At 53.4% G+C, this 27,386-nt stretch overlaps 1 protein-coding gene across 6 annotated transcripts in view; it reads right to left on the bottom strand.

The window, feature by feature from the left end:
- DENND3 (DENN domain containing 3) overlaps nt 1-27,386 on the bottom strand; it is a 59,054-nt gene that overhangs the window by 2,874 nt on the left and 28,794 nt on the right. For 5 of the 6 annotated variants that reach the window (XM_067712775.1, XM_067712774.1, XM_067712773.1 and 2 more), the window contains 10 exons: nt 26,505-26,608; nt 25,750-25,949; nt 24,186-24,707; nt 18,899-19,158; nt 17,597-17,767; nt 16,143-16,272; nt 13,459-13,566; nt 10,533-10,672; nt 7,095-7,255; nt 5,729-5,862 (listed from right to left, as the gene is read on the bottom strand). In XM_067712775.1, coding sequence (XP_067568876.1) covers nt 5,729-5,862; nt 7,095-7,255; nt 10,533-10,672; nt 13,459-13,566; nt 16,143-16,272; nt 17,597-17,767; nt 18,899-19,158; nt 24,186-24,707; nt 25,750-25,949; nt 26,505-26,608 — 1,930 coding nt within the window. The remainder of the gene's footprint in view (nt 1-5,728; nt 5,863-7,094; nt 7,256-10,532; nt 10,673-13,458; nt 13,567-16,142; nt 16,273-17,596; nt 17,768-18,898; nt 19,159-24,185; nt 24,708-25,749; nt 25,950-26,504; nt 26,609-27,386) is intronic. The other variant, XM_067712776.1, reaches the window with a different exon arrangement.

A 27,386-nucleotide genomic window follows, 5' to 3' on the forward strand; every position in this document is an offset into this window, starting at 1 on the left:
CAAGGTGGGCTCCGGCTTCCTGTCATGGTGGGTGGACTCCAGGTCCACAGAGAAATGACCCCTCTGTCCTTGGCTGCCCTCAGGACTCGGAAGCTCAGCTGGGTTCTCAGTCACAGGTGGCGAGAGCCTGCCCATACCTCTCTTTCCTGCCTGAGACCTAATAAGCAAACCCCAGCATCCCTCCTTTTATCCCGAGATGCCATTATCCACTTGGACTAATTAACAGGCCCCTAGGATGCCGCTGCCTGTCAGCAAGACCTGGGTGGCAGGAAGTCCTGCCAAGAGGCGCTAATGCCCCCGGGGGCGTGCCGACCAGCACGCTCGCCGCCCGCCAACTGCACAGGGCGGAGTTCACAGCGACCCTGCTTGTGCGAGCACGTAGGGGCCCTGCTGCACACGGAGCGGGGGACGGGGGCGACAGATGTGGGTGAGACCCATCACTGTCCTCGAGGTGGGCCGGGTACCCAAAGGGAAGGTACCCCTGCCGTGGGCGGTGGAAGGGAGGAGGACCCGGGGAGAGCTCTGTCCACGAGATCCGGGGAAGCGGTCCTCTGGGGTAACTGTCACCAACCCTCACACTCACGGACGCTCCAAGGCCCGCTTTCTGCCTCTCACATCTCCCAGCCGTCAGCGTGCTCTCCTGTGGGAGGGATGGTATTTCCATCTCACTTTCCAGATGAAGGAACAGAGACTCCAAGAGAGCAGGGGACCAGCCCAAAGTGACCAGTCATCGGTGACAGCGCCTGGATTTGAACTTGAATGCACACGGAGGCTGCAGCCTGAGCCACAGGTGTGCCAACAACATCACAGAGCAGACCTCCGGCCACGGGGAGCAGGGACGGGGTCCGCCCCCTCCCAGAAACGCCAGGCCTGGGGGAGGGGCAGTGCTGCAGTAAAGGCAGCTTCCATCCAGACACAGGGAAGGCATGCAGGGTCTGAAATACTGGGACGCAAGTAGAAAGGGAAGCCGGGGACCCTCAGGCTCACCTCGCCACGGGCCTGGGGAGGAGTCAGAGGCGTCACCTGTCCCCCACCACACACACTCTCAGGCCACACCTCAGTGCCCACGGACCACAGCTGATGAGTGACCAAGGCTTTAGCTGTTATCCTTGTTTAGATAAAGACTTGGAACGACACTTCACAGCAGACACTCTCTTTTAGCCAAAGAAGCCCTGCTTTCCTCTTGTCCTTTTCTCATTGTTGTTAAATAGGAAAACTACTTACTGTATTCCTTAAGTTGAAAAATAAGAGGGATTCCATCCTGAAAACAAGGTTATCCGTCCTCATTCTAACCTGTCATGTCTCTCACTATATTTAACAGGCAACTTTTGGTCCAAAATGCGTCCACGGATGGACACACGCACATCTGACAGTCACTGGAGGTCAACCAAAGCTGAGGGATGTGGTCTTTGAGAGAAAAGAAAGACACTCAGTGAGCTGCACAGTTACGTGGGCTTCCTCTGAGGGGACTTCCTGGCTCTTTGTGGGGCACTGAGGGATAAAAATTCTAGCAGTACGTAGCAGGCCATCTTGGGTCGAGGGTATAGTTTGGGGCTGCTGCTGCCAGTGTGGCTGGAAATAGAGGGGGGATATCTCCCAAATGAGGGATCCCCAAAATGCATGTATAAATTCTCCTCAAATCCTTGGCTGACTCCCAAACTGTGTATAAACAGCAGAACTGGCACATTCAAGACCTGAAGAGAGAGTTCACAGGGCTACGGAGGTAAGAGTTCAAAGTTCTGGCTCATCCCTGTAGCAAAGCCTTGGTGTATACCTTGGGCAATTCCGCGAAACCCTACAAGGGCCATGCTGTGAGAACAAAGACCACACACCAGGACCAAGGTCGGAACTGAAACATACTCGCCCCAGAAGAGCCTAAGACCAGGCCTCCCCACAGGATCCAGATGAGCTGCCAGTAACTTAATGACCTTCTAGAACAAGACCTAAGGATACCGTCCAGAGTCTCCTCAGCATGTCATTAACAACATCCAGGATGCAGTGAAAATCACAACACATGTGAAGCTTGAAGATGCGACTAAAAACCAACAGGAAACACAGTAGACAGAAGCAGACCCACAGATGATCCAGTATCCAGCAGACAAGGACTTTAGACCAACAATGACAAATATGTTTTAAAACTTAGAGAAAGATATGGAGAGGATAAGTGAAGAATATAGGATTTAGGAGAGAAAATCAAAGTTCTTTATAAAATAAATGGAAGTTCTAGAACTAAAATGAAAGTTTGCTGGATAGGTTTAACTGCAGACAGGACACAGAAGAAGAGAGGTTCAGGTCTTAGCCAGACTAAGGCACACAAGAAAAAGAAGGAGAAAATTATAGCAGTGCCTGAGACCTGTGGGACATTATCAGATGGTCTAACTAATAATATAATTATATGCAATTATAATATACATTACTAATATATAATTAGAATCCCAGAAGACACGGAGAGAGAGAATGGGCAAGAGAAATAACGGAAGAGGTAATGGTTAAGTTTTCCCCAAATTCAAGAGAGTAAACTGCAAGCAAGATAAACACAAAGCCCTTCACACCCAAGCACACTGTAGTCCAACTCATGCAAACCAGAGACAGAATCTTAAAAGCAGCTACAGAAATCACATTATAGTCAGCAGAACAGCAGGAATGACGGCAGACCTCCCGTCAGGAACGAGCTAAGCTGCGAGACGATGGAATGATATTTCTAGTGTGCCGGGAAAAAAACAAAAACCATCAGCCTAGAATCTGTTTACAACAGACTCATATCAGAAGAAATACTACAGGAAATTCTTAAGGCTAAGGGGCAGTGATGCAAGATGGAAACCTGGATTTTAAGAAGGAGTGAAGCTCAACCCGAAATGGTAAATATATGGGCAAAAATAATTTTTTTCTTAATTCCTTTGAAAGACCATTGAGCACTTAGGCAAAATTTTTAAAAATAGGTTTATCACAATCATAGAAATAAAATACTGCATTTAACAACAATAGGAAAGGGAGAGAAAGAGGTAAATGGAATTAATTTTACTGCTGTGCTCTGTGTCCATTATACATGAAGTGGTGTGTAACAGTTATTTAAAGTAGACTGTGAGAAGGTAAGGTTGCACATTGAAATCCTTAAAGCAACCACTAGAAAGTGGAACAAAAAACACAGAGTTAGGGACTTCCTGGGCAGTCCAGTGGTTAAAACTCCACACTTCCACTGCAGGGGGTGTGGGTTCGATCCCTAGCTGGGGAAGTAAGATCCCACATGCTGCATGGCATGGCCCCCCTCCCCAAAAAAAACCGAACATAGAGCTAAAAAGACAATAAAGAAGATTAACTTGAATTTAAGAGCAGTCTAAAAGGAGGCAGGAAAGGAGGAACAAAAGAAAAAAGTACAGATGTGAAAAATGGAAAAAAAAAATAAGGGTACACTCAACCATACGATTAATCGCCTTGAAAGTGAGTAGACTGGTTGGCACAGGGTATGAATAGACATTTCTCTGAAGAAGACGCACAGATGGCGAGCAGTCCATGAACAGATGCTCCGCGTCATAAGCCATCGGGGAAACGCAAGCAGACCCGCAACGAGATGCCGCGTCACGCCCACGAGGACGATTACGGTAAAAAAAACAGATAATAACAAGTTCTGCTGAGGACGGGGAGGAATGGAAGCCTCACATCCGCTGCCAGGGATATAAAACGGGGTGGAAAAGAGTGACAGGAGAGCCGATAAGCAAGCTGTAGCATTCACACCATAGAAAGAATGAGCTACTGCTACTCAGACACTGCGGATGAGTCCTAAAAACACCATGTTGCCGAACTGAGCCAGACGCAAAGAACACATGCTGTAGAGCACACGTATAGAAAGTTCAGGGACGAGCACAACAAGCCCGTAACAGAATTCAGGAGTTGTTTCCCTCAAGCGGGGGCCACCTGGAAAGGGGCACAGAGGGACCAGCAGTGGTGATGGAAATGTTCTGTGTCTTGACTGTCGGGTGGTTATGTGGTGTATACTTTCGTCAAGACACAACAAGCTGGACGGTACGGTACTGGCACAGAAACAGAAATGTAGATCAATGGAGCAGGACGGAGATGCCCGAGAGAAAGCCACGCACCTACGGTCACCTCATCTATGACGGGGGAGGCAAGAATATACAATGGAGGAAAGCCAGTCGCTTCAATAAGTGGTGCTGGGAAAACTGGACAGCCACAGGTAAATCAATGAAATTAGAACATTTTCTAACACCATACACGAAAATGAACTCAAAATGGATTAAGGACCTAAATGTAAGGCCGGACACTTCTTATAAAACTTTCTGAGGGGCTTCCCTGGGGGCGGAAAAGTCCGCGTGCATCAACGAAGACCCAATGCAGCCAAAAATAAATAAGTAAATTAATTAATTTAAAAAAATCTACAAACAATAAATGCTGGAGAGGGTGTGGAGAAAAGGGAACCCTCCTACACTGTTGGTGGGGATGTAAATTGATACAACCACTATGGAGGTTCCTTAAAAAACTAAAAATAGAACTGCCATATGACCCAGCAGTACCACTCCTGGGCATATACCCTGAGAAAACCGTAATTTGAAACAAGATACATGCACCGAGTGTTCACTGCAGCACTATTTACAATAGCCAGGACATGGAAGCAACCTAAATGTCCATCGACAGAGGAATGGATAAAGAAGATGTGGTACATATTATACAATGGAATATTACTCAGCCATAAAAAGAACAAAATAATGCCATCTGCAGCAATATGGATGGACCTAGAGATTGTCATACTGAGTAAGCCAGAAAGAAAGACAAATCCCATATGCTGTCACTTACATGTGGAATCTAAAAGAAAAGGTACAAATGGACTTATTTACAGTAAGTACAAAACAAGTAGAGTCACAGATGTAGAAAACAAACATGGTTACCAGGGGATGGCGGGGGGGATAAATTGGGAGATTGGGATTGACATATACACACTACTATATATAAAATAGACAACTAACAAGAACCTACTGTATAGCCCAGGGAACTCTACTCAATATTCTGTAATGGCCTATATGGGAAAAGAATCCAAAAAAAAAAAAGCGGAGATATATATATAACTGATTCACTTTGCTGTAGCCTGAAATTAACACAACACTGTAAATCAACTATACTCCAATAAAAATTTTTTAAAAACACAACGAACTGTACATACGTTTTGTGCATCTCATCATACGTAAAACATGCTTCAATTTAAAAAGCGTTCACGACCATCGCCCATGCTACCTGGCATACATACACCAGGGAAGACTTCAAAGTGCAGGCAACCTCCGTGCGGTGATGCTCAGAAAATGCAGAACGCCCACGTCACTAGGCACAGCGTCTGTACCTCCCGTCAACCCCGAAGTGCCCCCCTCAGACCCCCAGACGTCCCCGCCCGAGGTCTGTGCTGGGAGGGGCAGAGGGGAGCACACAGCACGGCTGGGGAGACGTGACCCGCACGCAAACGACCGGGCCACAGAGGGCTGCCGGGAGGAGTGGCAACGGCCCCGCGGGGCACGGCGAGAGCAGAGACAGGAGCAGGCGGGGAGGCCGCGCAGGGAGTAGGGCCGCCGGGGACGCAGCAAACTCAGGAGGGGTGTGGGGAGCCGCGTGCATCAAGAAGGAACCAGGGTTTCACAGTCAAAGTTGGAAACGCGCGTGGCAGAGGAAAGGGGCCTTGGCTCCCCTGCCGTTAGCCAGGAGCCAAGGGCAGGGACCAAGCACTTACAGCACCAGAGGCGGCCGCCGTGCAGTCTGATGGCCGAGAGCCCGTCGCCCGGCAGCTGGAACCTGCTGGTCACCTGCAGGGAGCTCGCGTTCCAGGCCAGGACTGTCCCGTCCGCGCTGCACGAGTACACAGTGCTGTGGGGTGAACACGCATGCAGGCGCTTAACTGTGGCCCCGAGAACACCGTGTGCTTTTCAAGTTCCCACCAGGTAAGCATCCACAGCACGGCCAGCGAGACGCCAGCGCTGTCGGGGGGCGGGTTTCTGAGCGCCCCCCCCCCCCCCCCGGCACCTCCACCACGGCTGCTGCCTCCGCCAGGAATTGTGAACAGAGCCGTAAAGGGCTGTTATCTAAAATCCACCCCTCCCGCCAGGGACCGGGAATGGCACACGCCCCCTCCAAGCTCAAGTCCAAGGATCAGCAGCTGCGGGGAGGCGGCCCTTCCACCACCTGAGGGCATGGCATCTTCACATGAGGACCTAAGTCCACCCGACTGAGGACAGGCGGCGGCCCTGAAACTCGGGGCACAAGGGGATGGGGGTGGCACAGAGGGAAGCAGCAGAAAAGCTTAGGAGCTGTGGCCACCTGCGCCCAGGGCTGGGGCTGCCCGTTCAGGGTGGGTGACCTCAGCATACCTCACACACCCACTGAGCCCCGCTTCCTCACAGAGGGAAACAGGGACCCCGCCTGGTTCTCGCGTCTCCCCTGGGCACCTGCTGTGTCCAGGCCCTGTCCCAAGCACAGGACACGGCAGACAGCAGGACAGACACAGGGCTGCCCTTGGGGGGCTGGCATTCTTAACCTGGTAAAGCCAGTGAAGGATGAGGTAAATACATCTTACAGGTTGAACTGTGTCCCCCAAGAAAGACGTGTTGACATCCTAGCCCCCCAACACCTCAAAATGCCACCTTATTTGGCAGCAGGGCCTTTCCAGAAGTAGTTAAATGCCGCTAATAGTTGGATGGACCCCCATCCAACACTGACCTGTGTCCTCATAAGAAGGGGACTTTGGACACGGGCACACAAGGGGTTCCATGAGAAGACATGGGGTTAGGGTGACGTGTCTACAGGCCCAGGGTGGCAGGCAAACACCAGAGCCAAAGAGCAGGCAGGGAAGGCGGGGTACCAGCTGCTACGAGCACCGCATGCACGCTAGACTCGGTCTCCAGCAGAGGCCGCTGCTCTGCACCCATCACGGCCACACCACACAGGAATGTCCCCGACTCACCTTCCAGACCCGCTTTGCTTCCCCTGCGCAGCCCGGGCCCTGCAGGCCATGGCCCACGGCCATGGGAACCCTTCCCTCTGGCACCCCTGACCCACGCAAGAGCCAGACGGCCCCTCCTCCCAGGGGAGCCTGGCCGGACCTGGGTGCCTGCGCTCTGTCCTGCACGACCAGACCCGTCACGCTGGAGCGGTGGTCCGTGAGCTGCTTGTTGCAGGACATGCTGTGGACGTTGATGATGTAGATGACCGAGTCCTCCGAGCCGACCCACACCTGGGTTTGCTCCGCCATCACCATGCAGTTCTGAGGGGGCCGAGGAGAGAGCAGAGCAGTCAGTTAGTTCCCCGTGTTCCCGGCAGTCGTTCTGTCCTGTGCGCTCACAGCCAGCGCTGAGCCGCCGCTCAGGGACCGACAGGCTTAGGGTCCTGCCGGCCTCTGGTCACGCTCTTGTCATTCGATCAACACATCATCTTGCCGTGTGTTCCTGTTTAAGGATGCCTCTGACCCTTGAACGACACAGGTTTGAACTGCATGGGTCCACATTTTCTCTGTAAAGCACATTCCAGCCTCTGGCACCTCAGCTCTATACTAGGGCACCATGTTAAACAGCAAAATCACGATAAAAAGCACAGAAATGTGAAGAACGTGGCACTAAATAGGCCGTGAAAAGGACACGTGTCTACAGTTCGAGCTGAACCAAGAAGGCAGAGTCGCCTGGCTTGAGCTCGGCTGGGAACACGCACACAGCGCCCATTTCTCCCTGCTCTGGAGACGGGCATGTCTGTGGAGAACCATGAAAGCGCCGTAAGTATCTGCTCTGGAGCTACAAATAAATTTTAGCGGGTAGGTAAGTTTGCAGATATGGAGTCTGCGCATAATGAGGACAGACTGTATATTAGCCGGTGCTCTTGCAGCTAAGAGAGCAGCGCTCTCGGGGATTCCGGCTTAGCACGGTCAATGCCAGTGACCATCTTCAGACTTTCTGAAATTAGAAATTAAGAACTAAAACACTGAAGAGTTATAAAAGCCACATAAACATGTGAAACGCAAATGTGTCTGCCTGTACATCTCAACCAACCCGACTGCATCCCTAAAACAGCGTTCCCTAAACGTTGCCTGAGTGGTGTCCGACTCTATCCATGATATGGGCAACATTTTACTGGTAACCAAACGAGGGTCTCAGATTGTCAGATCCAAGCAGATTTCAAAGAGCAACAGTTACATCACTGTGGAGGGGCTGAGGCTAGATCTAATCCTGTATAATCAGTACCGATGGTGCTTACTGGTACTTATCTTTGTCAGAAGAAAGAGCTCATAAAAATTGATAGCTTTTGGGGCTTCCCTGGCGGCGCAGTGGTTGAGAGTCCGCCTGCCGATGCAGGGGACGCGGGTTCGTGCCCCGGTCCGGGAAGATCCCACACGTCGTGAAGCGGCTGGGCCCGTGAGCCATGGCCGCTGAGCCTGCGCGTCCGGAGCCTCTGCTCCGCAACGGGAGGGGCCACAACAGTGAGAGGCCCGCGTACCGCAAAACAACAAAAAAAATTGATAGCTTTAATTTTACCAATAAACATTCTCATAAGTTAGAAAAAGATGCAACCTTGCTAATTTCAGAACTAATCACTTAAAAAAGCCCTTTCTTTTGAGGCATCTCCCTGAGAATTGTTGTAACATTTTAGTAAAATGTCTTTCTTTAGTGGCCCAAAGATACCTTAGATAAACCACTTGGAACTTCAAATTCCAGATGAGGCAGCATTTTCTAGAGATAATTGCCCCAGCTGCTGTCTTGTTGAAACAGTACAAAATATCCCTGTGAGACCAGTGGGAAGACATTCCCACATAACTGGATAGCTCTCCGCTTTAATTAAATGTTGCCTGGCCCGGCTGGGGAGCAGAGGGGGCTGACGCAAAACGCAGCCGTATGATTTTATTTTCTCAAGGTTTTAAGTTGCTCTGTTGCTAAACAGTCGCTGAAATGCCTGTAACTAAGAATCAACAGGAAAGAAACTAAACTGTAGAGTAAGAGTGAAGTCCTTAACTTCTCCTCGTTTTTCATTTCACCTAAAGCGCTATTACACTTTTGTACACGTTTTACTTTAGCGTGCCTTGGATTCCGTCCCTTTGTCATCTGAGGCTCATTGTTTGAACGCGGGGAAAATGGTTTAGCAACCTCTTTAGACGATCCCGCACCCTCTTGGCAACGTATATTTGGATTCACAATTTTTCTGTTTCACCCCAGTTTTGAAAGCATAGATTGTCACATTATCTTTAGATGGTGGAATGTGGCCATCAAAGTTGATGATACGAAGTAATGAGGAACACTTAGGTGCGTAAACTTCACTACACCGTGCTTTTTACATTAAACATGAAAAAAGAAGTTTTGTGTTAAAGGAGTTGGCCCGAGGATTTTCCTAGCAAGAATCCCTTGGGACAGTGGCTTCCTTTGTGCCCTCAGAGGGTCTTGAACAGGATGAAGCCCACCAAGGAGTAGGTGTGACAGCACTTTGAACAGTAGGGTGGTATCGCCAAAGATACCTGGAGTGCCGAGTTAAAAGGCAGCCCCACCGGAAAGAAACCACTGATCACCCCTCATCTGGAAACACGAATTCACACGACACGTTCCAGGCGTGGAGGCCCTGGGGCACGTGGCTGACATCACGTAGTACAGAAATAAGACATGATTTTCAAAGGGCCGTGCAAGGCCTCGAGAAGTCTCCAAAAAGCAGGGGGCTGATCCTGGTGGCACTGAGGGCTACAGACCTGAAACTTGACCTTGGGTTTGTGGGGGTGGGGTGAGGCTGTGTTTGCATGAATTTAACTTTTTTTTTTTTTAATTTATTTTATTTATTTATTTTTGGCTGTGTTGGGTCTTTGTTGTGGTGCACGTGCTTCTCACTGCGGTGGTTTCTCTTGTTGAGGAGCACGGGCTCTAGAGCACAGGGTCAGTAGTTGTAGCACGCGGGCTCAGTAGTTGTGGCTCGCGGGTTCTAGAGCGCAGGCTCAGTAGTTGTGGCACACGAGCTTAGTTGCTCCGCGGCAATATCTTCCCGGACCAGGGCTCGAACCCGTGTCCCCTGCACTGGCAGGCGGATTCTTAACCACTGCGCCACCAGGGAAGTCCCTTAACTTTCTTTTAATTAAAGTTGACTAGGCTATCAGTCTAAAAGCTCAAAGAACTGAGGTTTCTCAACCACGAGATAACTATAATATCATGCAGATTTGACTTAAATGGTTCTTAGTTTTCGAACCCAAATGTGTTAAAATGATTCTAGTGTCTGCTTTTGGTGACTGACAATGTAAATGTGAGACTACCACACTGCCCTTTCCATGACTGAAATCCTGTTTTAGATTTCAGAGCGGGGATGGTTAAAGCCATTATCTGCTCACTTAAAGAAGAATATTTAAGTGAAGGATGGAACAAGCTTACATTTTAAAACTCGAGATAAAAATCAAAGACTTGCAGGATTCAGCGACGCCGTGGGTTTCGTGAATCCCGCTACCTATACAGGTGGACGTGTTCAATTTCCAAAATCACAAGTTAGCCTGGAAGCTGACTGAGGACTGTGCGTGTTCGTTTACTCACCAGTTTAGAAGTGCCCACTTTAAAGCAGTGCTGGTGAACCGTCCAAGAGGAAGCGTCAAATACGACCACCTTGCCTTCGTTCAGAGCGCACCATAATTTGGGGTGAGCGTCCTCCACTTTTTCTGCTGGGTCAAGATGCCCTAAAGAGGAAAGCAACCCGGAACGGTGAAACCCTCTGCTGCATCAGCACGTGGTTCCTACGTGACTCAGGTCCTGCCCGGCCAGGTGCCACCCTGGGTGCCCAGGACCAAAGGTGAGCACGGCCCGAGCTCCCGTGCCCCTCGGAGCTTCGAGTCTCGGGGACAAGCTGGCTCCAGCTAGAGAAACACGCAGACAGACGGAGCCCGGGGGTGGCTTCCCTGAGCCGGGATCTGGGGGAGGCCTGAGGATTCACTCGTGGGCAGCGTTTCAGGCAGAGGGAAGTGGGCGCAGGGACAGAGGAAGGAGGGAGCCTGTGGCCACGTCCCCGAGGGCAGCTGGGCTCCCGCTGCCTCACGTCACCGCCAACACAAGGCCTGGTCAGCGCTCTCCGTCTTGGCCGTCCTAACGGCGTGAAGACTTTGGTGTTTCATTTGTGGTTTATTTGCGTTTCTCTGATGCCGATGAGGCTGCTGGCTTTAGCTGGGCGTCTGGATCTCCCCCGTGGTGAAGTCTTTATATCTCCTGCCCTTTTTTTTTTTTTTTTTTGCGGTACGCGGGCCTCTCACTGTCGTGGCCTCTCCCGTTGCGGAGCACAGGCTCCGGACGCGCAGGCTCAGCGGCCATGGCTCACGGGCCCAGCCGCTCCGTGGCATGTGGGATCCTCCCGGACCGGGGCACGAACCCGCGTCCCCTGCACTGGCAGGCAGACTCTCAACCACCGCGCCACCAGGGGAGCCCCTCTCCTGCCCATTTCTGAATCGGGCTGTCTCATGCTCCTTGACTTGTAGCCGTTCTTTAAATATCCCCAACTTGAGCCCCTTGTCAGTTCTCTTGTCTTGTGAACATCCCTTTCCCAGTCTGCAACCACCACTTTCACTCGTTTGGAAGTTTCTTTTAAAAATCCTTAACTCACCAGTCTGTTCCTTTATGGCTAGTATTTTTTATATGCTATTTGTGAATTTTTTCCTTACCGTAAGGTCATGAATATCTTCTATGTTATCGTCTCCAAGTTTCATTTGTTTATGTTTTTGCCTTTCACGTTTAGACTGTGAAGTGATGGCCACGTGTGATCTGAGGTGTGGTCGAGCTTCATCTTCTCCACACAGATGCACAACGTCCCAACGCCTTCTGTGATGGAGACCGTCTTTCCCCTCCCCTGCTCTGTAGCACCACCTCTGTCACAAGTGCAAGAAGTGTGAATCTGCCAGTCTTTCTGGGGTGTTCACGCCATTGGTCTCCTGGCCCCCTTGGGGGAGATCCTGCCCACTGAGACACAGTCTTCAATCCCCCAGAGACTGGGATGCTCTGAAGCCGGGCTCGGTGCCTGGGGCCTGGCTCCCTTGACTCTCGGCATTCTTGGAGGGGTTGCCCGCTTCTTGACGGGTGCGTCCTGACCCCAGGCTCGTCCCCCTGACCCCACATGGCTGGCCAAAGCTCTCTCAGCCACTGTTTCCAGTACCAGCAGCTCCGTTCTCCTTTGTTTTCTTATATGTTGTCCGGCCCTTCTAGATGTTCTCAGCGGGACGGGAACTAGCCCTTGATGACAGGAAACCCAGAGTCTAGTCAGGCTTAATTTAAGGGAAACTAGCGTAGATCTAAGGACAGCTCGTCTATTCAGATGCCGTGATGAAAAGCGTCTTGGTCTGTGCTGTCACAGCCGAGTGACATCAACAGAGCGCCTCGACTGGATAAATGACGTCTCCAGAGGGATGGGCTCGGCCGCTCTCGACTCTCTTTCATCTGAGATCTGTTGCTTTACTGGGTCTTCTGGACGTTCAGGGAAGAGAGGAGGCTGCTTTGCCTCAGAAACTCGATTCGCCCATCGGAAACCGTGTGGAATGTGAGCTCCTGGCTGTGCATTGCCGGACTGCCCCGCGAGGTCACGAACCTCGGAGGGTGAAGGACGGGGTGCACGGATGCTGCCACCACCGCCGCCGCCGCCAACTCCTGATGCGGACAGGCCAAACACGGGGCGACCGGACTCGAAGGCTCTCTTCTGCCCAGAACTGAGCTCCTTTGTTCCCAACACTATAACCTTGAAGCAACACTCTGCTGCAACTCTCTGCAAGTCAGAATTAAGTAAAAGCATTTGGACAGTTGTACGCCTGTGACACAGGGCCGTCTTTGTTTACCCCCAGGCCTGGGCAGCGACCCTGTCTTCTTGCTGTTATCACTCTGACGCAGCTCGTAGGGGCCTTGAAAGTCTGTGGGACTGTCCGACCACTCCAAGCAGGAAGAGCCGCGTTGTCAGATGTGCACATCAGCATAGGAGGTGCAGCCATCCCATCCCGGTGACAATGGGCTTGATCCGACCAAAGACAGAAGCGCAGGGCCTTTATCCACCGGACGTGAGGACGGCGAGGCCGGACGGGGACTCGGCCCCTCACGGCCCCGCTCCAGCCTCTGAGTCCACAGAGAGGCCGCACCTCATTGCTCAGGGTTCCGCCCTCCAACAGTAGAAAACCACCTGGTCCCCGTCCACCCTCATCCTGCCATCGCCCTTCCACTTCAGCGCTGACCCTGACCACAAGTCTTAAGCTCTCAGATTGTCCCAAACACAGCAGCGACATAAACAACCAGGTCCTACTGTACAGCACAGGGAGCTCTATTCAATGTCCCGTGATAAACCATGATGGAAAAGAATATGAAAAGGAACGTATATACGTGTATAACTGAATCACTTTGCTGTACAGCAGAAATTAACACAACGCTGTAAATCAACTATACGTCAATAAAATTTTAAAAACAAACAAACAGCAGTGACAAAGCAGGGACTGGCCTTCACCTGGGGTGTAGAGGAGGACATCGATGGCGCGTGGGAAGGTCTCTCCTGCGGAAGGGTTGATCTTGTGCTTCAGGGTCTCTGAGGTCGTCTTCGGAACTGCCATGGGCACTGAAATGCAGACACGGGGGATTAGTTCCCCAGACTGGAGGAGACCCAGGTTATCCAAGAGCCTTGCACATTCTGCTTTCCTTAGGGTATTAGCTCTGGGGTAAAACTTCATAATTTGTGAAGACGACGCTCTCTTTAAACTGGACATTAAAGTAAAGCCAAGCGTATCCGGCCAGAGGGCGAGCATTTGCCAATGTCTCACATTGCTTTTTGTTTAAACACAGCTCTCAAGCTGAATGATCTGACCTCTGTCCACACTCAACCGTTACGTATGGTCTAGCCAAGAGAAGACTTTACACGTTTCTCCATAAATCTAACCCACGAGTGGTTTCTCACCCTTGTCACATAATGTGGCTGCCGTGGGTGCGTCCTGTGTGCCGTAGGACATTTTAGCAGCACCCCTGGCCTCACCCAGTCAATGCCAGTAGCAGCCTCCCCACTGCCACACACACACTCACACACACACACACTCACACACACACTCACACACACACACACACACACACACCCCCCACAGATATCTCCAGTCATTGCCACATGCCCCACCCCAGGGATGGGGTGCAGATTGCAGAAAGTTTCGTTTTTAGACCTTCCATCACGAATGGACCATAAGCTCTTAACTTAAGCCCAGGATCACGTATGGTTGCCTCATTACGCTTTACACAAGGGAAAACAGTTCTTGATTGGGAACAAGGAATCAGGGACACTGAGCTTGGACCATCCCCCCTTTGCCGTATGGAATTAAGAGTGTCATTTGTTGGGTGCTGCCATGGTAACTGTGTGTGTTATTTCCAGAGGAGTGAGAAGGCTTTTCTGTAAACTCTTGACAAAGATCAGGCATGAGCTTGGAGTGGTCTAAGCAGCTGAAGTGTAGTGTGTATTTGATTTTGTTCCTAATTAAGGGGGGGGGGGGAAACCCAGCAATTGATGTCTGGTTCTAGGACTGTTGACAAGAGCGCCTCCAAGTCACTCCAGCAACTGGAGCATCCTGTCTGCTCCCGGGGCGGGGCGGTCCTCGGACCAGGAAGCTCCAGGGGTCACACAGTTAGTGACAGACACAGCAAAGAGGAAAATGCACCAGGGGGAATGAACACATAACTGAGGCTTGTTTGCCCTAATTCTGGGATGACAGTTTAAACAGCAGTGTCTTCCTGGCTGTATACACCCAAGAGGAATGAAACACACGTCCAAACAAAAACCTGTATGTGAGTGTTCACAGCAGCACTATTCACGACAGCTGGGAAGTAGAAAATCTCAAATGGTCAACGGCGGGTTGGATAAACTGTGCCGTATCCACAGAGCAGCATACACGCAGCCCAAAAGGAATGAAGCAGTGACACCTGCCACTCGGGGAAGCCTGGAGCGTGATGCTACATGAAGGACGCTAGACACACAGGACACATCCTGATGAGTTCACTTAGAGGCAGTGCACAGACTAGGCCGAAGTGTGGCAAATCCAGAGAGACAGGAGGTCAGCGGTTGCTTAAGCAGGTGAGGGGTGGCTGCTAAATGCACGGGGCTTATCACTGGGGTGATGAAGATGTTCTGAAACCCATCACGCTGACGACTACCTCTGAATACACTCAAACCAGTAAGGCGTGCGCTGTAAAAAGGAACGCTATGCGAACTGCATCTCAGTAAAACTGTTATTTCTTAAAAAGTGCATACAGATAGAACTACATGTCATCTTAAAAACATCCTGCAACTTGTTCATCCGTGTTTCCTGAATTAATTGCATGTTGTGGTTTAATCTAGCACACGTGACTTCCGGCACATAGTAACGTTAATAGCGATAAGGAATCCTCTACTCTCTGCTTCTTTATGCAAAGCACAGGACAGTTGGTTTTAGGAGATCATTTAAAAGTTGAAACAAAACAGAAGTAGCTAAAATGATGCATAAAGCTATTCTTACCTACTTGCTATTTCCTAGACTTGAAAAATCTTCTAAAAATAAAAAATTGAGCTTACCACCAACCTCCATATGGCTTCCAGAATGTGAGAGCCAGATTTCAAGCTACAGGCGGAGATCAGAGAATTGCTATGGAGGAAAACTGACCAAATCAAGAGAAAAAAGAGAGATGGCCATCGGGGGCCTCCACGCGCTCGCGCGGCGAGGTCCAGCAGCCAGGGGCAGCCGGGCACAGAGGCCCCCGCAGCTCCGCAGTGGGCGTGTGTCTGACCGCAGAACTCAGCGACCACGACGGCGATTCCGTGAGTCACGCAACAGCCTTCCACGAATCTCTGCTCTGCTTGAACCAGCCAGCAGCAATTCCGTCGCTGACAACTAAGATTCAGGAGCCATATCATCCGGGGTAGAGTGGACTCTAGTAACCCAGACACTGAAACGGTGAGGTGCCTCCACGTGTCCTTAGGCGCACAGAGCTCCAAGGTATTATTGGGTGAGGAAAGGAAAGATGCAGAACAACGGGTGATATTCAAAAATGAAAAGTACAGAAGAAAAAAACTTGAGACATTTGGGATTGGTTCTAATGGACAAGACAAAAGTCAACCAGATAAAAATCACTTAAGACATAACTCAGGACACCGCGGCTGCACTGAACACATGCTGATCTTACTTTCGTTCTTCATCTTATCAAAGTAAGATAACTTGGAGGCCGCGTAGATGGCGCCGGGCGACTGCAGTGCACCCACGACAGCGTCCATCAGCAGGACGTGGGTCAGTGCCTGCTGGACGTACTGGGGGTCCTGTGGGAGGGACAGTCATCTCAGCACAGCTTCACTGAAATCATTTCACTCTAAGACTTTGTCACGTCACATAAAACAACCCTTTCAAAGATGTGTGTTTTTCAAAGCCACGTGAAGAGTTTAGATTTGGATTTGATGTCATGTGATCACGTCCTCTTAGTTGAGACACACACTGGCTGTTTATACCAGGGGTCAGCAAACTTCTGTAAAGGGCCAGGTGCTGAACACTTTAGGGTCTGTGGGCCATGCAGTCTCTGCCACGACAACTCAGCTCTGCCGTCAAGGGCAAAGGCAGCCGCAGACACTGTAAAGGAGAGGGCGGGATGTGAGTCCGTACGACTCTCCTTAGACGTCTGCCAGCCCACGGGCTTTGATGAGCCAGTGTGTGCTAAAAAACCAGTGGGTACAAAACCAGTGAGCCGCGAAGTCACAGAGTATTGGAATCTTAGGACCTAGTCCCCGCTTCCTGCTCCAAACAGAAACGCTCCTTCTGTCTCCATGACCTTGGGCTTCTCCAGTGACAGAACGTCCATCAGAAACGGCAGCTCTCCCACCACTGAACATACGTTCTTCCTGACGCTTTCCACTGGGTGCCGCCCTCACCTGCATCTCCCTGAGGATCCGTGGGCACAGCTCTCCAGAACCTTCTGAACTGCTCCCTCATGGGAGTCCCCTATTCGTACTCTTTGCCCACTTTGTTGTGTGTTTTCCTGTCTCATCTTGCCATTTAGACAAGACAAATATCTCCCCTGCACCGTGTGTCCTCAGTCTTACCCTCCGTCCACGGTACCCTTCATGACTAGGAAGTCTTAATTTGGTGTGATCAAAGCCATCAGTTTGGCCCAAAGTAAATGAAGGTACAGAAGTCCCTAGGATATAAATGTAACCCTGTGGAAGGAATCTAACACCTCCCCCCAACCAAAACCCTAATCCTGTGAAGGGGAAAAATGAAGAGCCGCTTAGAGCAGGGTGTGCCCGGACCACCCAGCTCAGACCTGCCAGAGTCCAGCCCCCGACGCTCCCTTCCCTGGGGTGTCACCAGGGGCAGGGGGCAGTGCAGAGTGGTCACTCCCACACCACCCTGCCAGCCCTTGCGTTTGCCCCCAGGGCGTCCCCCAAGACCCAGGGCTTTGCACCCCAGGGCTTTGCACTGGGTCACGTGCACCGCAGCATCCTTCATGCCTTCTGATGAGACCTCATCTAATTCAGTGGATCCCAAGCCCAGGCCCAGGCCCAGGCCCCAGTCCCACCCGGCTTTATGCTGAGCATTATTATAGAGACATGAGCCTTGGGTGAGAATAAAAAGGCAGACCGGGCCCCAGACCTTGTGGTCGTCGGCCAGCTTCTTCCCAGCCCACATCTCCTTCACCATCAGGTGCCACAGGTCACACTCTGTTTTAAGATTAGCTTCAAAGACTTCTTTCTTGGACAGCACTTTGATTTTTAAAGTGGGAATTCTCAGGAGCAGAAAAGCTACTGTGGTGTTTCTGACTTCCTGCAGAGGGAAAAAGAGGCAAGTAAGTGAAATGACACCCGCAGGGACCCTGGAGTCGATAGGAAATACATTTAGGGGTGGCGGTCTGCACACACTGAGGGGACCCACTGGGCACTGGCTGACATCCCCATGGGAAGGCAGAGTCCTTGAGGCTGGCCTGGGGCTGGGGCTGCCCGGGTGGGAGGTCCGGCAGGACCCAAGAAGGCCCTGAAGTACCCGGAGCCGGGTGCCGGAGGTGGGGTGAACAGGGCTCCTCCAGGTGGTCTGTTCTCAGAGACAGGTGACGGGGAGTCAGGGTCACGGCGGTGTCTGGAGCTCAGCAAGCCTTCCTGGTGGGTCTAAGTGTGACCTGTCAGCCACACGTCGACAGAGACACACCGGTGGACTCGTCCTCAGCGTTTAAAGGTGCCTCATTCTTTCACCTCCTTAAATCTCTGTCTCTGGACTTCTGGGAGGAAGCCCGTCAAAGCAGGCTTGGGGGGAAACTGAAGGAACCAGTGAGAAGGTGCGTCCACTGGCCCAGCCTTAGGCATGGGCCACAGGGGAGTTCTCATGCCTCTTCTGTCTCTGGGAATATGCAGTAACTGGATTAACACATCTAACACACCGCTTATAAATTTAGGAAATAAACATGGGAAAATAAAGGTAAGCCATGAGTCAGGATCTCGACTCAGATGCCCTTAGTGGGGAAGATGACATTTAAAGTTGTTATAAAATGAACGCCGTGGGCCAGCCCGGAACCTGATCAGGAAACGAGATGGAACCGCTCACGGGCTGGCCCACGGCCGTTTCCCAGTAAAGCAACGTCTATGCTTTTCCGACACTGTCGAACCAGGTCAGCGAAAGGACAAGCCTGCCTTGCGTCTTGCTCTTCCCCCAAATACAAGTCAGCTGAATGGAGAATCAATCTGCTGTCGGTGCACTTACTGCTCTGAACACATCACCCACTCCATCTATTCAGTCCTCACATCACTCCTATTCGGAGGGTGCATCCTTATTCCCACTTTACAGGTGAGCAAACTGAGGCACAAACCATGAGTGGCTTGTGACGGGCCCACGGCTGGCAGCGCCCGGTGGGCTGTCCGGCTGCTGCACCTCCCAAGCCCAGGCGGCTTCCAGAGCTGCCCTCACCTCTATGTTTCTGAAGGTGGAAATCTCCACGTAGCCCGGCCTCCCCTCAGTAAGGAGGAACAGGCGCTTCTGGGTCATGGCGATCTTGCCCACGCCGCGATTTGTTTTGACGGAGCTTGACAGCTTATACACACACTCGTTTTTGTCCAGCTGCTCCGTCACCGAAAAAGGCAGATTGACCCCTTGGGCCTCTGCTTCTGCCTCCTTCCAGCAGTTGTAGAAATCTTTGAATGTTTCTGGGTCAATCTGTTTCTGGTGTCCTTAGTTTTATAAAGAAAAAAAAAAAGAGAGATTCTTACAGCCACGGACACAGGTGCCTCAAGAACGGTTGCTTTACAATCAGGAAGCAGCACGTTACCCGCAGGACATAGCGGGTGGCGCCAGCACCTAAGTCTGCCTGGATGGAAACCACCTGGAAAGCGTCCCCTCCTTCCCCAGCTTCCCCAGGTGCCCAAGTGGGCACTTGATCTGGCCTGAGCCCATTGCCCTCTCCAGCCCCTACCTAGCCAGGTAGTCACAGTAACTCCTAGGGCACCAGGTAGGGACACTGGGACAAGGACAAAGTCCTGTGTCACCTCTAGAGCTGGTGGCAGCCATCTTGGGGCCAGTCCCAGGGTGAAGCTAATGCTAAAGAGACCAGATCCTTGGTGACACTCCCATACCACTGGATCAAGCCTTACCTGAAGCTGCCTTTATCTCAGTACTCTTTGGGTATATGAGCAAATAAGTTATTATTTGTAACCGTGATGATCTTAGTTGATACAGCAACCTTCCCAAATGTCCAATATTCAGGGGCTCCGGAGTCAGAGAGAGACCCAAGTCCGAAGCCCAGCTTCACTACTGTTTAGCAGTGTGACCACAGGCCAGCTGTGGAACGAACCTGCTTCCCTGTCTGTAACGTGGAGCTGGAACCACCCCCAACTCCCACTCAGCCGCTAAGAAGTCCGGCCCGTTCTAAGCTCGATGTTTCCCTGTGCCTGGCTCCTGCATCCTCCATTCTGCATCCTGGATCTGTCTGCCCTCCGTCCTCAGAGGGCCCTTCACATCCTACACAGGAAGAAGCTCCTTAGTGGCCTCCCCCCTTCTAAGCTGCCCCCGCCGGCAGCCTGCTTCACTCCACGCCTAGAATGAGGCTCCTCGTATTCACCAGGCCCAGATTCCTCCAGGATCAGGCCCCTCCTCCCCTTCGCACTCCTGCATCCCAGCACAGTGACAAGCATGTTGTTACGTGCCTCTGCACATGCTGGTCTGGAGTGCTCGGACCACAAAACTCCTACCTGTCCTTCAAGACCCAGATAAAAGGGCCCATGGGCAGCCTTCCCAGACAAGGGGCCCACTAAGCTGATGCGCTCTTCCCTCACGGCATCTAACAATGCTTGCTGTGCTCTACCCTCTATACAGGCCCAGCTACCCTGGGCAGCTTGGTCCTAGATCAGGAGACTGAGGACTGGAGAGGGAAGCCCTACCAGCGGGTGGGCAGGTGCCAGGCAGACGGCCCGCCGACGCCGTGCCTTCGTGGGTCTGCCTTTCCCACTGGGGGCCTGCTCGGGATGCAGAAGCCTCCCCGTCTCAGCCTGGCTGGAGGCCAGATCTAAGAGGTCAAGAAAGGCTGTGAGGACTTCCCTGGTGGCGCAGTGGTTGAGAGTCCGCCTGCCGATGCAGGGGACACGGGTTCGTGCCCCGGTCCGGGAAGATCCCACATGCCGCGGAGCGGCTGGGCCCGTGAGCCACGGCCGCTGAGCCTGCGCGTCCGGAGCCTGTGCTCCGCAATGGGAGAGGCCACAACAGTGAGAGGCCCGCATGCCGCAAAAAAAACAAAAAAGAAAGGCTGTGAAAGCTCGGCTCTGGTTCCCTAACACCTGCCAGATAACGGTTTCCTGGGGAATTTGATGTCGTGGCCACAACTGAGTCTGGCCTCATCCCCACACAGGGCAGGCACAGGAATATTCAGGTGAAAACCTCCCAGGTGGCAGGATTCTGAGTTGATTCTCCTCTGGCTCACCTGTGTTTTTCTAATTGCCTCACAACCGTGGTCTACTACTTACAAATTTGTTTAACGTCCTTGGATCCAAACAGAATCACACCACAGTGGGATATCTGTATATACTTGGGTCGTTTTTAGAAAGTAAGTTACTGAGGGACTTCCCTGGCGGTCCAGTGGTTAAGACTTTGTCTTCCAGGGCAGGGGGTGTGGGTTCAATCCCTGGTCGGGGAGCTAAGACCCCACATGCCCTGCAGCCAAAAAAACCAAAACAAAATAGAAGCAATATCGTAACAAATTCACTGAAGACTTTAAAAACGGTCCACGTCAAAAAAAATCTTAAAAATAAAAAAAGAAAGTCACTGAAAAAAATGAAGCACAAGGGCCGGTGGGCAGGTGCCCAGGCAGACGGGCCCGGGGGTCCCTGTGCTGGGCAGCGAGGCACCAAGAGGGTGCGCATCAGGGTGGGGCCCCGACCCTGTGACACGGTTCTCATCCCGCTTCCATTTCGGAAAGGCTCCTCCGTGTAGCTGCCTCTGACTGGGGCGCCTCCATGTACACCTCCTGGCGGTTCTGAACGTCATGTTTTTAATCAGAAGCACTTGGCTATTTTAAGTGGACGACAAGGAAGAGGATGTTTAGTCTACGTAGCCAAGGAAAAGCCCAAGAATCAGGAGAGCGCGAGAGGGGAGTTGGGGAGAACCACGAAGCCATTACTTAATGAAAGCTGGAGCCAAAGATGCTGGGACGTGGAGCCTGGAGCCAAGAAACCCGTCCCTTCTGTCATTAGGACAAACGCTCCCACCATCTGGGTCCCTGCACAGTGCCGGGGCCAAGCGGAGCGAAGCGCAGGTCCCCAGAAGCGGAAACGGCTTCCTCTCGCGGGCAGACGGGAGGCGGGCTCGCGGGCTTTGAGAGCCGGGGTGAAGGACACCAGAGAGGCCAGGGGTGCCCACGCGGGCCTGTGGATGCCACCCCTGCCAGGGCCGCAGCACAGCTGGACGGTGCACGTCCATGGCACTCACACAGCAATAGCCACCGTGCACACGAGGGGCCACCACGCACACCCACTGCCGCGGACAGAACGCTCATTCATCTCCAATTCTGCACAAAAATGCCACCTGTTCATCTCTGCCCCTCACCCGCACTCCAACACAACCCCTCCAGCTCATCTTACGGGGGAGGCAGGGTCACCGGCTCCCGTGGGCCACACTGAAGGCCACACACAGCTGACTCCCCGCCCTGGGACCAGGTCGTGAGGGCCCTGCACCTCGAATACCAGACTCCGACGTGTGTTCTTATGTTACATCCGTTTATTCTAAGATGGTGACCTTCAGCTTTGACCTAATCCTCCTTTTATTAGCACATACGCGCCCGTCAGGCAGAAACGTACATTGGATGCTGCGCGACAATGGTGCACGTATCCCAGAATCAAGGCCAACAATGACCTGCTTGCAATGCGAATGGAGCCTAAGTGACAACAGGGCCATCGACGGCACTGTCACCGTGGTCATCTGAGGATGCCCTCCCGGGTGTCCTTTCACCTCCCTGCAAGTCTGGGGCTGCTGGACGGCGCCCACGTGTTCAGCTGTAAGCCACACTGTCTGGCTCCCATGGGACACGCTTCTGGCCGAGGAGAGGTGAGAGCTGGGAGGGCCAGGCCCTCTTCTCCCAGGAAAAGAGCGCCGCCCAGGCCATCGGCCCCCCCGGGCTGCGCAGCAACGGGCTGGGCTGGGGGGAGAGGAAAGGGCCGGCTGCACGTCCAGACACCTCGTCACACGAGAACAGCGCCCCCGGGGGGATTACGCCGCGGTACTTCAGGCCCTGCAGCTGGCCTAGCGCTCGTGTCCTGGTGTCCTCGCGGGGGCCTGCGCGGGAAGGGGGGGCAGGGCCTCCTCTGAGAGCGCTGAGCCCCACAGCGCCTGCGCCCCACCTCCCGGTGGCCTGGGTGCTGCTAGTTGACCCCGTGAAAACCTCTGCCCCTGGCGGACTCAGTGCGCCCCCCACTGCCCTGCCCATGGGAGTCCCCTGGGCAGCACCAGTCGCCCAGATGCCCAGGGAGACGAGACTGGCTGGCCAAGACGGGCCACTTCTCCGCGGCCGACATAAGGTGACACCACGCGGAGGGCCCCGTGGGCGCTGGGCCGGCCGCGCCCCCATCAGACCGATGGAGGGACTGTGAACAAGCGGCCCCATCCCTCCACTAGTGGGAAGGCGGCGCGCGTTCGTACAGAGAGGCCGGGCAACTCGACGGCAGCCGCGTAACGAGGAAGGACATCCCACACCTGTTACCAGCAAAGCACGGCCTGTCCAGAGGACACAGGGGCTCCCGCACAGGACACGGAAGGAGATCCGACCCGACGGAAAAACAGGCCAGGCTGTGCCGCGCAGCTCCAAGGAGAGAGGCCCAGACGCCCCGAGCACAGGTGCCGACACTCAGTGCGAGGCCACCTTGCTCACCAAACCGCAGAACACTTCAGACAACTGCACCCCGCGCTGCCCAGGAGGTGCGGCTGGGCAGCCTCCCACGCTGCAGACCCGCCTTGAGGGACCTGCTGGGGGGATGGCAGCTCCCACCCGACGGGGCTGCAGCAGCATCCTAGAGAAGGCCATCCACGCCCGGGGGGCAGGCTGCGAGCCTCACTCGTCAGCATCGGGACAGGCGGACACGACCAAGGGTACAGGCCAACATGCTGCGCCGCCCTCACGTGCACAACACTGTCGGCAGCAAAGGCACGGCGAGACGCCTGTGAGCACCACGGATACGCTTTGAAAATGCAGACCAACACACACGCACCGCGTGAGTCACGTATAGTTTACAAACGCACAAATCCTATGTTCTGCTTGTGGGTGCATCCACGTGCCGCAAACGCATAAGAACTTGGTCAGAAGGGAAAGGTCAAGTTTGGGACAGTGTCCCTCTGAGGAGGGAGCGGCGGAAAGGTTCTGGACCAACCAGACAACTGCAGTAAACGTGGGAAACAAAAGCAGCGGGGGTGGAGGTGCCTGAAGCATTCCGGCTGGAGACATCCGTCCCCATGTGGGAGGAAGGGGTCAGCACACAGCGAGCAACCCCCCAGGACGGGAGAGATGCCATTAAGCGTCACCAGGCCCTCCATCCCCACCCCCTTCCCAGAGCCTCGGCCAGCCCAGGAAGCAGGTAAAGCCCTCGCCCGCCCCGCAAGGCTCCTCCGGGCTGGGCCGACCTGCCCTCGAGGGTCTGCGCCACCCACCCAGTGGGCATCCTCCTACCTACGGTTAATGCCTCGAGGGTCTGCACCGCCCACCCCGCAGGCATCCTCCTACCTACGGTTAACGCCTCGAAGAGCCGGTGTATGATGCCCGCGTCCTTCACGATGCCCGACTCCTGCACCCTCTTCACGAAGTCGTCCAGCTGCATGTGCTTCTTGGGCAGCTCGAAGTTCTTCACGCGGTCGTCGGCCTTGGGGGCGTCCTCGGGCTTGTCCACGACCTCACTGATGAGCCGGCGCAGCTCGGGCGTCCGCTCGGCCTGCGCGCGCTCGGGCGCCGACAGGGACTTCACCGTCCTCTGGACGAGGTCGGCGGGAAAGATGCGCACATCCGTCTTGTACAGGCTCTGGAAGTCCAGGAGGGCGCCCAGCAGCTGGCCCTGCATCAGCTGGACGAGCCCTCGCAGGTAGAAGTACCTCGCCAGCAGCACCGAGTTCTCGGGGGCCAGCGAGTCCATGGCTTTGCTCAGCTGGGCCACGCAGTCTGCGTGGAACGCCTGCACACACTGGCCCACCAGTGGAAAGTGGATTTCCGGGATCTTGAAGGTGTATGTCAACTTGGGGGGCACGTCCAGAACTGAGGAGTGAAGGGGAGATGAACGGTTAGCACGGACCTTAGAAACAGACACGCGTTCCCACCCCATCACCCGGCCCAGGGCCGTTTCTGTGCCTCAGGTGCAGCGTGGAGCAGGACGCCCCGTGCCTCTTCCAGAAAGTTCCACGTGCCCCACGCTGAACGGGGCCCCTCACTGCTCCCATGGCACAAATAATGTTATTTGTTAAAACTGCTGATGCTAAGTTGAAACACGTGGCGGTGAGTCTTTGTTGAAGGACTAAGCTAATAACCTAGGCCGAGACGCACCTGCCAGGCGGGTGAGCCTCCCAACAGCTGTTTCATTCACCTTAACAGCAGCTCTGCGCCATGGGTACCGTTACCACGCCCCTCTCCCAGGGTGGGGACTGAGGCCTCCCCGGGTCCCCGGTACACAGCTACTGGGTACCCCAGGGTCACACAGCCAGGAAGCAGCTGTGCAGGGGACTCAGACCCACCAGGAGCCTCCAGAAGGTCAGTAAGGTCTTTTCATTTGAACACGCGGCCCCTCCTGGCGTCGCCGGCATGATCCCCACTCAGCCTCCAGCTCTCCCGCGAATGCGCCAGGAGGTACCAGCTGGTACTGGTGCCTTAGCCCGAGGCAGCAGCCACTGGGGGCCCGAGCGGCTCACAGCGCTGGCCTCACTGCAGTTTCTCCCAAGGGCACTGGCTTCCTCTGTACCCTCAGCCCCTAGGAAGGGCCTGGCAATCACTGGGGGCCTAAAAGTTGCTGCATCCCCTTAGACAGTCATATATGTAAACACGTATCTCCTATGTACACATACACATACGTGCATATACACACACAAGTATGAAAACAGTGGGACGGGGCGATGGAAAATGCAGACGAGAAATCGCTTTCTGTAATAAGCACAGTCTGCAAAACGAATGTTCTAAAAATATTTCAAATGACTAGTCGCCAGAAAGCTACAGCCATAAGCCCCCCTTCGCTTCTACCGAAACGAGCTGTGGTTTCTTTCAGTGACGGGCAGCACGAGAACCAAGTGAGTGAGGAAAGCCACACCACCTGTGTGGCTGCCTCCACAATCCTCGGTGCGCATCTTCCGCAGCGACGAGTTCCGGGGCGGCAGCTCGGGCACCGCGATGTCCTGCAGGTTGGGCATGCTGACCACCATGCGCCTGTGAGCCCCGTGCGGGGCCGAGGGCTTCCGGCTGGCCATCTTCTCCACGGTGGGTCTTCTTGGACTCAGGAGCATCCCGTCTATCCTGGGTGGGAAAACCCAACACCTCGTAGACACAGCAACGGCTGAAGCACAGGCTCAACTGGGCATTTTCCCCACCGTGGTGACCAGAATCCAGCATTCCCACGCCGAGTGGGAAACGGCGGGCACACTCCTGGCTCTCCCACGTGTAGTGAAGGCTGCATACAGTCCACACCCCAGGAGAAGCCACAACACACAGAACAAGGGCGTCGTCGACAGCCGACACGCGTTTGAGGGGTTCAGGAAAAGCGGCATGGAAGAGGCGGGAAACGGTGACGATGTGGAGAGAGAAAGAGAAGGAAATGGGGAGAAAACAGCACAAAGACCCAGAGCTGCCGCTGCAGGTACCCAGAGCTGCCTCTGCAGGTACGTCCAGCGCCCCCTGCAAGAAACAGAAGTGCACGGGGAGGAGCCTGACGTGTTACCCGACTCATTATGAATTTCTAAATGTGAGACTTCTCTGATCGAATTTATCATTTATCCTTCCACATAAAACTGTGCTCCTTGAGCACACGGACACCCAAGGAGTCGTGCATCCTTTAGAACGTAATATGCAAACCTGTCCTCTTCGGACTGCGTGCAGAGGTCCATCTGGGCAAAGGCGTCCATCCTTCTGCTGAGCCGAGCCTTGAGGAAAGCATGAAACATGTAGGTATCCAAGACCTGGAACAGACACCGAGGGGCAGGTTATTGCGCCTGGTCCATGGTCCTCTCCTCCCCGAGCTGCCAGGGCAGCTGCAGCCACTGCACGGGTGGCCCTTCCCGACCCACCGAGGCCTCTCGCCAGCACCTTTGGACAAAAGTGCCCAGACACAGGTAGCTTTCTTAATTTATCATAATCTAAGATTTCCCCTCAATCCCTCACCAGCCAATCTCAAAGAATCAGCCACTCTTTGCATTTGAAAAACCACAGAAAGTTCAAAAGTCCAAACCACCCTGCCCCCCGGGACAGCAGCAGCTGCAGTCCCTGTGTTTCGTCATGGATTCTGGCGTCTCCTGGGGACGGCAGCCTCTCTAACGCTCCGCACCTCACAGCCAGCACACCCCGTCTCCAGACTCACACGCAACAATCTCCAAGTCAGCTCCCAGGGAGTGTGGATGCTGCCCGGCCCTGGGAAGGGGGCGGTGATGGGAAGGGCATGGAATTGTGCGGCATGATGGAAAGGTTCTAGATCCAGACTGAGGAAGGGGTGACCAGGTACACGCCTTGGTCAAAACTCTGCACTCACTATACTTAAAATGAGTGCATTCTGTTATACGTAAATCCCACTCTAAAAAGTCAATTAAAAAAAATCAGAGCTGGCCAAAGGATCAGAAGAAGCCACACTCAAACAAACGTTTAGAAAAGCTAAGACACTGAGTAGAATATTAACAGATACTGGAAACACTTGACTTCAAAAATACTTTAGATACAGAAAAGGGCGAAGGATCGACTGCACAC

This window comes from Pseudorca crassidens, chromosome 17 (genome assembly GCF_039906515.1).
Source record: "Pseudorca crassidens isolate mPseCra1 chromosome 17, mPseCra1.hap1, whole genome shotgun sequence".
Classification (NCBI taxonomy): domain Eukaryota; kingdom Metazoa; phylum Chordata; class Mammalia; order Artiodactyla; family Delphinidae; genus Pseudorca; species Pseudorca crassidens.